The sequence below is a fragment of the Balaenoptera ricei genome, chromosome 1 (assembly GCF_028023285.1).
Source record: "Balaenoptera ricei isolate mBalRic1 chromosome 1, mBalRic1.hap2, whole genome shotgun sequence".
NCBI lineage: Eukaryota > Metazoa > Chordata > Mammalia > Artiodactyla > Balaenopteridae > Balaenoptera > Balaenoptera ricei.
The window spans coordinates 182026880-182043693 of NC_082639.1; the positions used below are offsets into that span (position 1 = coordinate 182026880).

The 16814-nt window shown below is 34.4% G+C and overlaps 1 protein-coding gene across 2 annotated transcripts in view; it reads right to left on the minus strand.

The window, feature by feature from the left end:
* The window catches only part of BRINP3 (BMP/retinoic acid inducible neural specific 3), a 396963-nt gene that overhangs the window by 76320 nt on the left and 303829 nt on the right, over nt 1-16814 (minus strand). For both annotated transcript variants that reach the window (XM_059905817.1, XM_059905818.1), the window contains one exon: nt 3681-3903. In XM_059905817.1, coding sequence (XP_059761800.1) covers nt 3681-3903 — 223 coding nt within the window. The remainder of the gene's footprint in view (nt 1-3680; nt 3904-16814) is intronic.

Genomic DNA, 16814 nt, shown 5'->3' on the forward strand with positions numbered 1-16814 from the left:
CTCTCAGATTAAGAATGACATAGACCTAAACTCATTCTTCTCTGTGACGTTAGAGAAGTGATTTCATCCTATCTCACTTTCCATTGTTAATGAAGAAGAGATAACTTTGTAAAAATATTTTAATAAATTTTTAGTGGTTTACTGCAGCCGCATGCACTGCCTCAGGAGAACCAACTGTGCAGACCTGCCCAACTCCACGTGCCGTGACAGCACATTGCTAGCTTGAAATTGACCATGGTGGAAATATTTATACTACAAGAACTAGTAAATTCTATAAATCAGGTGTTTTTCTCCCCTAAAGAGTTTGTTGTTAAGCCTTTACCAACAGACCTTTAAATGGAATATTTCTATGGACCCTTGGCTGCTCTGTGAATAAGACATGACAGCACAAAATAGTATAGTCGAGGCACTTTATAGGAACACTACCTAATTACTTCTCAATAATTGTTACAACTATTTTTCTTTAATGAAATGAATATGTCATTTTTACTTATCTCAAAAATTTTAGAATAGCAACAAAAGTTGACTACCTCAAAGAAACAAGATTATCACAGGCTTTGGAATTTACTTCGGTAAGAAAAAGGATTTTGATGTCACGCGAATTCATGAGAGGGATAGTGGTAGCAGTGCAGACTTGCTATTTGGATAGAGGGCCACACGCTTTACCAGAAAGAAAGAATTACACTGTACATTATATAGAAAAACTTCAACTGACCCGCATTACACAGGAAGTGTTAAGAAATAATGTTAATGGAGGCGTACTTTGCAGGTTTCATTTTAGTTTGTTTTTGTTTATTTTTCCAGATTTTAAAATATCAGATATTGAAAACCAGTTCTTAGGGTTAGATGAATTGAAGAGAATAGCTGAAAAAATTCCATAAAGACAGGGTAAAAAACCAGAATTTCTGCTAGAAGTGAGTCACTGATATTGCTTATACACTTTCTCTTTCAAAAATTTCTGAAAACACACCCTACAAATTTCCAACCTCTTTTCCACTGTATTCTACTGACAAACTCTAGTACATATTTTTTTGTTGTCCTAATGTAATTTTATATTATTCTATTAAAATGGGAAAAATAAAAAGCAAAAAAGAAACAAAAATCTCACATTCCTGTAAATGTGCTGGGGAAAAAATCCAAATTCAATAAAAATCTTTCATCTAGCAAGAAGTCTGTATTTTTTTTTTATTGTGTGTGATGAGTAATAGCCAACATAGGAATTAAGCTAAATTGAAAAAAGAAAGTCAAGAAAAGCCTTTGGTGATCTTTGATTTACTTAGTTCAGAAGTTTTGGAAAACAAATATTTATTTCTATCATTTACTGAATTTTGTTCCAAATAATGCATCTTTATTTTATGCTGCCTATTTATTTATTCTGTAATACCCAACTTGAATTATTTCATATTTTTCTTAAAAATCTTGCACTCTAATGACATATTTGAATATTTAATTTTTATTTTAATAGAAATTAATGTCTCTTTTGATATATTTTACCCCACTATTTGTTTCATTTTCAGTTTCCATTTCTCCACTCATTCCTTAAACGTATCCTCAGATTCTGTCTACATATTTCCCATGGTATTACATTCAGATCTTATGGTTTCACGTGCACTGATGTTTGCCATCTTACTCTCTCAAATCTCCCCTGAGCTTCAGACATACATATCCAGCTCCAGTTGAATGTGATTAAAAGAACACTTAAAGTCAACAAGTTTATAAGCAAACTCATCAATTTGCTCCCATCCCATTCTATTGTATTTCTTATTATGTTTGAGGGTAGAACCATCTATTTCAGTGGTTTACAAACTCTATTTAACCCACACAGAGCATAAAGTTCATTATGAACTTTTTACAGAGCATAAAGTAACAGTGTCTCTCTCCAGCCATAATTCCCTGTTAAGGAATATTTCCTTGAACTTTGCAGGCAGACATATAAAAAATATCTTACGCGTGGAAGGAATAAGAAAACTTACAGGATGCATAAAATAACAAATCTTAATACCAGTGTTTGGAGAGAAATTTATAGCAGTGAAAGCCTATATTAAAAAAAAAAGAAAGCTCTCAAGTCCATAACCCACCTTTTCTCTCTATGAAACTAGAAAAAGAAAATTACAGTACACACAAAGCAAATAGAAGAAAAGAAATAATAATAATCACAGTGGAAAAATCAAATAAAAAAGAGAAAAATAATAGAGAATATAAAGAAAACTAAAAGTTAATGTTTTGAAAAGAAACAAAATTGACAAACTTTTGGGCTAGACTGACCAGACAGACAGACAGATGGGGAGAAGAGATGGATAAGAAAGTGAAAAGACTGGAAGGAGATATTTATATATCATACTACTGATAAGGGACTGGCATCCAAATACATAACTTACTCTTACAACTTAATAATGCAAATAAAAAACAAAAAAATGAGTGAAGAAAATTCAAATAGATATTTCTCCAAAGAATATACACAATGGGCAATAAACACATACAAAGATGTTTAGCATCATTAGTCGCTGGAGAGATATAAATTAAAATCACAGGAAGATGCCACTTCACATCCACTCGGATGACTATAATCAAAAGGTCAGATAATAAAAAGTGTTGGTGAGGATATGGAGTCATGGGAGTTGTCACTCATGGTTGGTGGAAATATAAAATAGTATGGCCATTTTCGAAAACAGTTTGGCAGGTCCTCAAAATGTTAAATATAGGATTATCTTCTGAATAGTCAATTCTGCTCATAGATACATATCCAAGAAAACTGAAAACATACGTCCACATTTTAAAAAGAACACATGAATGTTGACAGCAGCATTATTTATACTAGCCAAAAAGTGGAAACAACCCAAGTGTCCATCAAACGATTAACTGATAAGTAAAATGTGATATACACATACTTCTGATACACGCTACAACATGGGTGAACCAGAAATCACTATGCTAAGTGAAAGGAGCCAGTAACAAAAGACTACACATTGTATGAAATGTCCAAAATAGGCAAATCTATGAGGACAGTTAGTAGATTAGACAAATCTACAGAGACAAATAGCCTAGGGATGGGTGTGGAGTATGGGGACAGACTGAGGTTTTTTGGGGACAGTGACAATGTTCTCAACTTAGATTGTGGTGATGGTTGCATAAATTTGAATATGCTAAAATCCAATGACTTGTAAAAAAATTCCAATAATTTATTTTGAAATCGAATTTTAAAAATGTGTAGACCCAGTTTTTTTGTTTTTTTTTCTTGTGAAAGAAATCTATAATTACAGATTTCTTAATGATTTAAGCATCAGGTCAAACTTCAAGTATTTTATAATAGAGATACTGGTACAAATGCATACTTTCTTATGATTTTGTCCTAAATTTTTCCTTAGCTTTTCATTTTATGTATTTTCAGCCTGACTTCTACTAAATACATGCAAATTTAGTTAGAAAAATTTATTGATTCCGATAGTAAAAGAAAATTTTAAAAAAAGATAATAGTGTATGTGCTCTCATTGTACTATTACTTTGGAAAATAACTACAATTAATTATTATGAGACTTAAGACTACATGTTGTTTTCAGATTATCTCTAATAATATAAATAACATTGTGCTATATATATTACTACATCTACATTCAGAAAATCAATAGAGCTGTCCTCTGTAGAGGACAAGGTAGAGTTGTCTACATTGCTACACGTCTTACCTTTGTCTTGGCAAGCTGATGAGGGGTTGTTTATGACATCTCTTGCTAAGGCTAAAGAGCTTGTGTACAATTTTCTGTGCCTTTAGGAAAAGTTGCTTCATGCTGTTCTCCAGTTGTTCATAGCGGCGCTGAAAATTAGAGTCCATTGTCCACAAATGCATTATGGTAGACGTGTTGAGGAAATAATTCATGGGTAGCCTTTTCATAAAGAACTTGAATTCATCTGAAAATATGTCAAAATTCAACACTTTAATAATAAAATAATTATTTCCCCTTTTCCCCAAAACACATTTAGTATGTTAAAGTTAAAAAAGAATACAATCTATTATTTTCTGTGTAGCAAATTAATGGCAAGGAGGAAATTTTTTTTATGCTTTAGGATTGTTTTCTTTTTTTGTTCCCCTCAAGAAAGAACATTCACAGAAAAAGATACTTAAAATAATCGTGCTACAGCAAATAATGGGGGCAGAAAGTTTAAGGTGAACTTAATTTTTCCACATTCTCCTTTCGATGGTATTTGAATTTGATGGTATTGAAGTTTTTCCCATAGGTAGTGGTCATTAATCTAGCTTTCATTTTTGGCAATAGTATTAATAATCTGTTCCAAGTATTGTTCATTAAATAAATATTTTCAGAAAACTTCATTAAATCAGTATAGAAAGATATATATATATATATATATATATAATCATTACTAAATGATTATATTGTTTAAGGAAAAAGAGGAAACTTTTATAGTGTAAAATATAATATTCAACTATGTACTCTGGTTGTTCCCTTAGTAACTGACCACATTTCAATTTGTTAAAACAACAGTTTAAAACCTAACTGTATACTTAAGAGAAAAAAATAAAAAAGAATTTAAAGCTCCAGTATTGGCTTTTTGTGTGTGTCAATAATTATCATGTCTAATTTATCTTCTTTTCAAATGTCTAAGTAACTAACAGTAGGAACAAAAGTTGACACTACAATAAAATAATCATCTAAAAGGTCTATTAATTATCTCAACACAGAAGAGCCAAAAGATAGAAGCAACCCAACTATTCATCAATAGATGAATGGCCTTACCAAGTGTGGTATATACATAAAATAGAATATTACTGAGCCATAAAAATGAATGAAGTTCTGATGCATGCTACAGCATGGATGAACCTTCAAAATATCATGCTAAAAGTGAAATAAGCCTGAGAAAAAGGACAAGTATTGTATGATTCCACTTATATAAAATATTTAGAATGTTCAAGTTCATTGAGACAGAAAATAGATTAGACTTTACCAGGGGATGGGGGAACAGCAGATGGGAAGTTTTTGCATACTAGCTATAGAATTTCTGTTTGGGGTGATAAAAACTTTTTGGAAAAAAGATAGTGGTGATGGTTGCACAGCATTGTGAGTGTAATTAATGTCATTGAATTGTACATTTAAAATGGCAAATTTTATGCTATATACATTTTACCACAAAAATATTTAAAAAAACAGAAACAAAGAGAGTAGAGCCTTCTCCCCATCTCTCCTTTTCTTCTTAAATATTATGATCATGGACTCAAAACATAAACTTTTAATTTATTTTAATATTTCTTTAAAGGATTTATTGTGTTTAGCATATCACACTGCCCCCAGTTCCATGTTGGAGTGGCTGGGTTTCCTCTGCATATATACTCCAGCACAGGACAAGATTTGGAAAATGTTTTCAGTGGCTGAAGATGTATTATTTAGTAAGTGAGACAAACCACATTTTAGTCACTATTCTACCCATAAAAATGTCATATGGCATGCATTAAACCTCAGTCTCTCTGTGCCTTAATTTCCTCCTTTGTAAATGAGATAGAAAGTTTTGGATAATAATAATCTCATTTTATTTTAAAATTCTATGATGTTACAGTTGTTTTAAATGACTGTTAGTTTTAAATATCTAATTCAAAAACAGCTGTTTTCAAATAGCCAGTTACAGGCGTTAGTGTTTAACTGAACTTGGACAAGGTATGTTAATACCGATTCCTTATTAGCAGAGACTGGCTCAATTGCAGTGTTTCAAAACCTCCAAATTATAATCCACATTTTTAAAAATATGCCATTTACATGGGAAAAGATAAACCACATTGATACATATACATATTTTAAGCAACTAATTTATATTTTTATAAATCAGGACTATTTCAATAATCAAATCCAAACTATTTCATCAGTGATGGAAAATGCAACTTTTAAACAATTAACAGAAAATTATATTCATGAATTTTGGGGTTGATATTTTTTCTAGAGGAAATAAATACAAAGTTCTGGCATCTTTTGGACATTAAAGGTATAGACTTTACCAGAAGAACAAGGAAAAATAAAACAAAAGGAAAAAATAGGACATTTTATTGCAAAATTTATGGCAAAAGATTTTTGAGGATATATCCATTTGATGTGCTTCAAATCATTTTTTTAAGTAAGCAGGGTATAAATAAGAGATGCATTTTAAAATTCCAATTTCACAGTACCCTACATTTTGTTTGGTCCCATATGTCTCTTTTGAGAAACTCTCTCCTTTGAATAAAGGAGTTCGTGCATGGAAACTGGAAAGCATTCCTTGGATTATTCACAGAGCAGATGCCACTACTGTGAAAACTAATCATTCATTTCATTGTCATCTTTTACTTGAACACTTTTGATAAGCCTTTATTGTTTCATGGGTATGCATATTTTAGTTATTTTCATTGTTTGTTATAGTAGCATTATGAAAGTTTCTAAATCAGTAAATTTCATTCACGTTAAAGAATATGTTAATTTATTTAATTTTACCAAAGTGTATGTAATAGTGTATGTCTGCTGAAAACTGGCACTATGTAATTTCTAAGAAACAGTTTTAACATGACATTTGAATAATTACTTCATTATGAAGTCATTAAGAGTCACCACTGACAGTCACCCAAAACATTTATTGGACACCTGTTGTGTACAAAACATACAGATGTTTCAGTCTATGAGTGAGAATATGAATAAACCTTTCATCTTATTTTTAAAAAATGACAAATAACATTAAATATTTTTAAATGTTAAAATAACATCTTATCTAAAATTCATTCTACTTAGAAGTCAATAGAATCTCCAGAAATATTCCTGTGGATATCTTTTATTTTTGGCAATTAGTAAAGTTCTTACTTATAGAATATGAAAATGAAATTTGAATGATATGTTAGAATTATTATATAAATCTAGAGATTTACATAACTACAAAGAGAAAAGATAATGATTAGGGGACACCAGATAACATTTTACCCTATAATAATTTCCAAACCCATGCAGGAGATAAAGTGCTGTTGCTTTTCAAATGGCAAGTAAACAATGACTAGCCACACTTTTTGCGGGGATAAATTTATAAAAGAAAACAAATTAATGTCATATAAAAATAGCCCAGGAGAAATACATTCAATATCTGAATTACTAGAGAGAGATTAATCTGGAAATCCCTGTTTGCTAAGTATGTATGAACTGAGTACTTTTGCTCAGCATAGTTTTGAGGACTATAGAGAAACAAAACAACAACAACAATAATACTAGTGGTAATAAACATCCTGTATGCTGGAAGGAATTTACAGTCGTTCGTCTTCGCAAAACTAATTCACATGAAGCAAAAAATAATACGAAGGTAGTTGTATGATACTAATGAATTCTGTGGAGGTGAAGAGAATTAGGGTAGGTGACGTCTTTCCAATAAATTATAGAAGACTAGCCAGGCATGTTAATTCTCTAGATCACAACTACTCCTCCATTAAAAATGAGGTTTTTTCTAAAATAGCTGAGCAAGGTTTGTTGTTTTTTTTCCCCTCTCCTCTAATGCAAACTCTAGTTAACATTTGATATCTAATTAGCTAATTTTGAAACTAATTCGCTCTCTCTCTCTGTTAACACAAGTTCTTACTTTGGTAGGAACTCAATTTTAAGTGCTTTAAATATTAACTCAATCCCCCCAATAATCCTTCATGTAAATTTTACTGGAGCTGTTATGCATGTAGAATGCCGATGATTTTTAGTTTCATGACTTCAATGTCGGCAAAAATATTTTATTAATGCTACTGCATTTGTATATTGATCTTATGTATTTATATATTTATGCACTTTATTCTCATGCTTCACAGTTGAATTAAACAGGTAAGAGTGGAGAACGGAACATTTTCAGGGTGTAAAAGAACTAGCCATAATACATAGATCCTGATTTGTGTTTCTGCCTTTATCGGTGAGCATGAAAAGCATTGACCAATGTATTGATTACGCATTTTCACATATTCAGAACCTCTGATCAGAACTGCTTTGGAATATATTTTCAAAGGTATTCTAAAGCATTCTAAATTTCCTAGAGCTTTGGGAGCACATAATTTACTTCCTCAAAAGTGTAGAAAAGTAATCAGATACTTTTGTATTATTTAGAGACAATTTCTTGAGTTGTAAATCCACCAAAATATCCAAAACAGAAGCTGTTTCCATTAGAAACTAGGACTATGGGTAGGGAGGAAACTTGTGCTTTTATGGTATTTGTTATTTCATATGAATGTGTTATTTTACTAAAATTTAAATAAATATTGTGAATCAGTAAAAAACATAGCCAAAAAATACTATTAAATTGTCAGTACACTATGTTTATATCTTATGTTTCATACATTTACATAAAATGCTATTATTTAGTGACTTGCTAATATAAAATTAAAAGCGTACTGGCTCACATTCCATGTTTTTTTCCCTGTATCAATTAACATAGTGGTACACTCAAAGTATCTTTTCAGTAGAAATGACAATGCAATATGGATAATAATTTCAAGTATTATGAAAGCATAGCAATAGTCTTACTACAATAACAAAATACTGTACAGTATATAGCAAAGTATGTATAGAATATGGACACAGAGCAATCTTTAAATGAAAGGATGTAATAGGCAAAAAAAAAAATGTGTCAGATATATAAGAAGAATCCATGCAAACATTTGTTTTTAAGCAGGAAGGATAATCGTTCCTCATTTTGTGATACTATTGGTCTAGTGTCTTCAAACTCCTCTCTCCTGCTTATGTTTGTAAACACAGGATTTTTTGAAATAATACATGTTAATAATATATTCTAGTAACACAAATTTTCTGTAATCAGTAAGTTAATAAAGCAAACATTATCTCCTTATACTGAATGCAGTACCGAGGCCTTATCTATACATGAACACATGGCAAATATAGTCTGTTTCTATGGATGGATTTTTGTTTATCAGTTTGTTTAACTTTCAGTGAGTTTATACCTATACGGAGTACTACCTCCAATGCTGACAAATAAATATCAAACTATCTACCACCAGACCTCAAAGTTATTGCTCAACCAGAACCCCTTCTAATAAAGCTATTTCTTGTTTCTTGAGAATCATAGTTTCCTAGAAGATAGTATGGATTCTTCTATCTTCCTCTGATTTTCAAGGACAAAGATTTGCCTAGCAAATAAATTGTGAACCTTGACGCTCCAGAAATGCAAGCCTTAAGTAGGTAAGACACAAAATTGAGAAACAAATGTGAAAGTGCGTAGGAAGAAGTGCTGATGGGGAAAAAAAGTCAAGACAGAGAAAATTTAGGCAATGGGTGTCCTGAATGGCAGAAGTTACCAATGGCTGAAACGACAATCTGACCTTTGACGGAGTACAATGAATAGGCAAATTTTGACCCATTCCATAATCCTGACTAGAACTGGTTGATAACTTTTACAAAGTATTTTTTTTCCTCCAAACATTTCTCAGGGACTATTTGAATCACTTGTACCAGTTTAGAATTTTGTCAACTTCTACAGTAAATCACTGAGACGACTTTGAGTGGTCACATATCAATGCAAGTCTATTCAAACCATTCTATAAGCCAGGGGTATAGAGTTTACATTGAAATTGACAAAATAATATAATGCTGCATAAAGTAAACGGCAAGCCTGTTCAATAGCTTGTGAACTGGCCAATTTTCTGAGGCTACAAAGGGGTTCAAGCGGGAATAAATCAGAAATCGAACCTAATTCCTTAGTAGCTGCCTAGAAATAAGTTGTGCTTTCCCTGACCATTTTCTTTTTCTCTGAAAGATACATCATATTTTTATATTAAAATACTTCAATACAGCAAGACAATGAATCTGTCCTTCATTGGATTGCCCTGTTTATGAACCCCTCTTCAAATGTTTGAGAACTTACCCAAACAGAGCTTTATCTCTATAATTATAACTATGTTATTTCTATAGTTATAGTTTATCTCTCTAACTATAAACTAATTCTAACTATAGAACAGGCAAGACCCAGGTCTTCACTTTCCCAGTGCCCTTGCAGCTATACAGAGCGGATGCATCATCTAAGCTACAGAAATCAGGTGTACCCACGCAGAGTCTGGATCTTAAGCTGTTGATGCGATAACAAAGAGGATGCCTAGAGCAATTCTCTAAGGAGATAGTAGTTGCAGCAGTAATGGTAGTGCTATTGAATGGTCAGGCCACTCAAGATGGCTATTCCCTTGCTCTCTGTCCATCCCCTGCTTGACCAGTGCCTGCTTCACCTACACCCCACTCACATATCTGACCTTCCTAAGTACTTGCCCCAGGCTTCAGCTAGTGATTGTTCTAGCTTTAGATCAGAACTCTCCACTATGCTTATCAAGGGGGGATGCCCCTCTGCTGGTTTCCTTGGCAACCAATAAGCCAACTTGATGTCAATTCCCTTATAACTGGTAACCTCCCCCTGTCTATGGAAGCGAAGACGGCCACTCTATCCTGTCCTGGTGTCTGCCGCACACGGTGCGGTTGGGGTATCGCTCCAGGACCTTGCTTCAGACGTGTAAGCTCCCCCATCCATTAAACCATTGATGTCTCTGTCACTGACTCTGGGCTCTTTCTTCAGTCTTGAAGCTGGGCAAGTACAAGCCTTTCAGGCCTGTGGGGTGCAGCCCGACAGCGATGCACTGTTCATTGCATTTAGCAATGGTGACCTCACTAAATAAGTCTTCTGCAAGATTTTTCACTTGGTCGCAACTATGTAGCACAAGAGTATGCTTCTCTAGCTTTCTTGATGATTCTATATGCTATTCAATATCCTTTAATAGATTCCTTATCAGGTTGGGTCAGCTAGAGCCTGTTTTTCTTACTTGCAGCAAAAAATCTGGGTGATAGAGGTACTGGTATAAGAAGTGGTTTGGAAGAGTCTCCATGGACAATAAGGAGAGTATGTGCTTGGTTTTCTGGATTAGTTGGGGAAAAAAGGCTTTTAAAATCCATACAGTATTAAAGGTGGAATTTTGACAACAGAAGTACCACCTGTCCTCACCTAGAATGAAGAGCTTGTTGTAGAAATAGCATTTGGGATGATGTGCCTACATAGAGCTGAATGAGGAACATAAAAAATTAAAAGACTGAGAGTGACTTGGTTACTACAAATAGAGATAGCTTGCTTAAAGAGCTCAAAATCCTATACTTTTTTTTTTTTCCTCAAAGCACAGAATGAGTACTGGTGAGTACTGGAGACTTTCAAGGACTGTGCTAAAGGGATCTTTTATCTCTTGCAGCTGTAGGGCTTCAAAACAAACTTTTATCCCAAGATTGAATTTAAATTCCTGCCAGATCTGTTAAAGTTAGAAAGAACACTGGGAAGAGATGGGAACCTGGGAACTGGAAGGTAGATATGCGGGAGGACTGGGATGAACTCAGAATAATCCAAAGCATTAATGCTTACTTTCCTTGTCCCCACGAAATAGCACCTTCTGCCCTGCCTGATGGACTAACCCTGTCTTGCTTTCAGTCATTGTAATGATCTTAATCGAAGGAATGACCTTCATTAGGAAGCCAATGTTCATCATGTCCCACTTTCATCACCCATCATGTCCCAGGGGAGTTTATTGAAAATATTCTAATTTTCCAGTGGTTATCAAGAACTTGCTGATTTTTATTGGAGAAAGAACATTAAATGCATTGGTAAAAAGAATACCTGCCAGCATCTCTGATGAACATTGTATTCTGTAGGATGGGAACACCAGTTACTGTGAAAATCTGTGTGAAATCAGATGGGCTCTCTGGTTTTAATTAGGATACAATTACCCCTCTGTGACTGAAGCCTAGAAGCAGCTATTAACAATCAGAGGCACAGTGGACATGGGTACTATAATAGGTCCCATGTATTACTCAGAAAAGGTCTAACCTGTAGGAATTTTAGTTTTGTTAATCAGGTCATGGTCCCTTGGGATTTAAATGTGGAACCAGTGCTGTGAGGTCCTATTTAATCTGTATAATAGAAAAAAAAGTTAAGTCTGCAACAAAGGCCTGACTTGCGTTTTCACGAGCGAGAAGAATGCTGTCCCTGGTCCTGAATAATTTCAAGGACTCAGAACTCCTGCACCACAGCTTAAGTAGAGCAAATAATTCCTTTGCATTGTGAATTAATTCCTTGGGCTCCTAAATGCCACAATATTCCATGAATCGGAGAGTGGCCTTATAGAAATAAGATAACAAATTGGGTTTTCCTTGAATTCTCCTCAAATCAGGTCCAGTGGGACCCTAACCCATGCCGTGTTTATTTTCCCAGTCTCTGAATAAAGAACTAGAATAGAGCATCGGCTCCCTAGCCTATTAAGTAAAATCTATAAAGAAAAGATAAAATAAAGGTTCCCTCTCCTATGAAAAGACTAAATTCAAAGAGATGTTGCTTGTTTTTTATGCTTGACACCGTTGCAGGAATTAGAGATTGGTTCAACACTGAAAATTTTGAGAATAATAATCATATTCCATCTCTAATTAACTCACATGTTGATGATAGCTCAATCATAGAATAACTCTAATTAAAACTGCCATTCCAGATGTGGTCGCTTACTGGTGGCAGGACTCCTCACACTAGGGATAAAGTTTCTTCTCTGGTACAAACTCTTTTCTCTGTCATTGTAAACAGGGAACACTAGAAGCAATGTTCTTTCCTATGCCAGCTGCGAGAGTGAAACATTCCTACTGTATTCAAGGATCAAATCATTTCGCAGCCTATGTGCGACAACTTACTTCACAGGAATGCACACTGTCTCATCCTGTCACGGGACATATATTGTTAATGACATCATACTGAAAAGATGTGAAACACACAAGTGGCAGGTATCCTGGCTGCTGGCCCATACTTTAGCTGTGTGCAAGGTCTGCAAATACATTTTATGAAAACTCAAGCATCTGATGCCTGAGTGAAATTTCTGAGAGTCCAGTGGTCCTGAGCACATTTGGATATCTTGTCCAAAGCAAAGAACAAGTAACTTGCTCCTCCAGCTCCCCTTAATAACAAAGATGTACAGATCTTGGAAGCAGCGGCAAAGGAATTATCTGGTAGCATTACTTACAACAGTGACTTCAGTGATCTGTCTTGGGATGTCAGAGATGCCAGTTGCAGATTCTGTTGCTCCTTATATCCTCAAGCAATCACTCTTGCTATGTGATTTAGGAATCGTTCCTGGCACAGCCTCGGAGCCAGGCTCTCCAGTTCTCCTGCTGATTCTGTGAGTAATCCAATCCGATGTCTGAACATAAATTCCTTTTCTGCTGCAGTCAGATTCTATTCTCTCAAGAATGCTGACTGATACAGCTAATGGGGGCTTCAAATGTAATTAGAATCTGGAGTTCAACAAGAGTGTAACAAATATTTATTGAGTGTCTAATGTGTGCCAATCACTATACTAGTTAAGTACTAAAACTACATTAATAATCATTTTTGTAGCTATGATAATGGTACTTTCTTCATAGGTTTAGCAGATTAAATTAGGTAATTATGAAAATGTAATAGAATACCTTTTACACAATTAGTGATAAATAAATGCTAGCTATTATTTTTCTTTTTATAATTTATTCCGTGATTCTATGTGTGCTGAGCTGAGCACTTTAAGCGAATTATCTCATTTAATCCTTCCAGCAGTCCTAGGAGATGGGTACTATTATTTCGGCATTTCACCAAGGAGGACGTGTGCCTTAGCAAGGTTCAGCCAATTGTTCAAAGTGACACAGTTATTAATTAGAGCCCAGAACAAAAGAAGTCTGAGAAAAGTATGGCTCCTGCCTTAATAAACATAAACTCTTTTGGGAGTTGACAGAAAAATAAAATTATTATTCCCTATATTTAAAGACTGCTTTTCTTTGGTAGACTTTTCACAAATATTATCACACCCAATCTCATAATAACCCTGCAATAGGATCGGCAGGTTTTATTGAGACTTGATGTGAAACAATTTTGAATTAAGAGATCATTACACAGAGTCAACTATGAGAGAAAAATGAGAAAAACAATGGACTCAAAGAAATATAAAAGGAGAGACCAGTTTATATTTTTTCTGAGGGGCAGGACAATGTTTTATTTTTCTTTGTATTCTCCCTTTACAAAAGCCTAAGACAGCACATTACACACAGTATGAATTAAGAATGTTTCTTAAATGGCTTAACCAACTGACAAGATCCGGAAAGAAACAGTTGCAGCTAACTATAAACATGTATAGAATAATTCATTTGGAAAAGTAGAGTTTGAGTTTAGTCATATAAAATATGAAGCCATGAGTGACTCATGTGGGAAAATAAAGTTGAAATAAGACATGTAGTACAGTTCTAAGTCTTAATATTACTATGGAAAAAGGATTTCAGGTTGAAGGCAACATTATGATATAAAGGTATAGATAAATGTCTTAGTTTTATGGATGAGAAACTGACAAATGGGGTTCAGGTGGTAAAGTTACAGTGTATGTGAATTTCAGAGTATTGATAAATCATCAAAATATCCTGCAATGACATGTGATCATTGGTTATAAACAAAACTGTAAGTACGTACTCATGATTGCATAAGGATTTTTACATCTGGTATCTTTTAAGTATCAAGCACTCTTCTAGGCACTTAATTTTCTTAATTCTACATAGTAGTTATTGCTGTTACGTCCACTGTATTAAAACCATACCTGTGACTTAGAGATGCTGAGTAAATATTGTTAGGTGGGAAGCCTTGTAAGTAATGCCTAGAGAAAAACTGCTGAACACAGAAGCAATATCTGCCATGAGATCAAATCCATCTGAAACCTTGTACCCACCATCAGAGAATCCAGAGCCAGGGTGATGCTGGTGAGAAGAGAATTTACTTCATACTCTCTAAATAGGAAGTAATACTTAAAGGATATATCCTTTCTCTTGAAACAGAAAAAGCATGCCAGGCACCACCCCCTGCCCCTTATACACAAATTGTCAATTTTGCACAGTTTTTATTTTTCATCAATAATGAAAAATGGAGGCCAACGAAGTTTAGTGATTTCCCTATGAACACAGGTCTACAGAAAAGTTGAATTAATACTTAAACTAAGACCTTTAGCCCATATCTGTCTTTTATACTATGTGACCATCTTAGATGTCATAAACATACATGAAAATATATAATCAGTATTAAAATAATACTAATTCACATGTTATTTAACTATTAGAAACTATTTCCGAACAGGACAATTTTTAAAACTACATAAATAAAATCTCCATTTTTTTATAATGTTCAAATTGGCAAATTTATAATTAAGTACAAGCATTAAGGTTTTTATCTTAAGTTATTCTGATATAGTTTATTCTAGGTATAGTTCCAAGTATAGTTAGGACTCTCAATACACTATAGAAAAATTATCTTAGTCACTTCTCGCTTGATGGAATCTTAATAAATTATCTTAGAACTTTGGAAAACCGAACTTTAACAAAGAGTAGACACACCTTTCAAATAGTGAAACCTCTGAGAAAAAAGCACCCCAGATCCTGCACAGAAAGGACAGCAAGAGTGTATCAAGAGAAAGAAGGCCTCTCCACCAGCCACAGGGCGTGTCTCTACACACAGCTAGGCAGGATGGGAAACCAGGCGGTTATTGGCTCCATGATATTCAACTGAAATCTGTTTTTTTTCCTTCCTTTTTTACAAGTCCTACATACAATTGAAGTATATACTAGAAGAAAAAAATATGATAAAATATTCAGTAAAACAGCATCAGTACCAGTGGTAGCAAATAAATGCCTAACCTATATAAACCTATATACGTGTGTATATAGATATATATCCTTAATTCCATCCTCAAATATTTACTTATTAGCTTTAATGTAGAATTAAGAGATGTTATAATCTCTATTTTTACCATGCCATGATTGAAACTGATTCCTCGTATTTCTTGTTGAAAGCTTTTTTCTCTGAATTCAATTAACCAAATACACTGTGTGTTGTGTTCCTCCAATAGATTTTTCATATTACTCAAATCTGCCAGGAACTTGGCTTTTTGAATAAAGACAATACGTGATGCTTCCAATTGTTCACGCTTAGTCTATTTATTCCAAATGAAAACATCTCAGACTGTGGCGTTTACACTTTACACACTGCTGGCAGTCGTGCTCAGTTGTTTATCATGAACTTGGCACCATCATCACCAATCCAAGGCTGAGAACTCTTCCCCTAAAGCCCCGTACTTGGACAATTCTGTGTTAGAGTCTGTCAATGAGAGAAACTTGTGAGGTGTGGAAGGTGGACATGAAATGGAAGCCATTATTCTCAGAAGTTTATGATGATGAACATGTGATAGTCACACACAGTTCTTTCCAAAATTCAGTGACATGGTGGCTTCTACAGCTAGACCAGGTTCCACAGAAGTGGCAACTTGCCCAGAGGTAGCAACTTCCAAATACCTCTCCCTGGGCTCCCACTTCACAGTGGCCAGATGCTCGCAGCCTCCTGGACCTGTCCACAGACTCTGCCTTTTCCATCCATTCCATGGCTTTGAGATTAAGTGGTTTATGGATGTTTCTCTAACTCCCTGTCTACCCCTTTCGTCCCTTCACTTTCTAAGTTCCTCCCTCATGTAAACACTATTTCCCATTTCAAGCCCCTTTATTCCCATAATACTTTTTGTGGCTTTATTTTCCTAAGCTCAGAGGAAGAAAGCAGGTGAGGCAGCTGTGGCTGATTTCCTACTACAGCCACTGTCCTCTTACAGAACATTGATTTTAGTGCTGACCGTGATGGGTCCAAATATAAAACTCCTTGCAGCCTCTGGTGGATATATGACAACGTTCTGGCCAACGTGACAAAAGCAACCATCTGCATCTGTGTGTTTTGCGGGGCAAGGGGGAACTTCTGTGTGGATA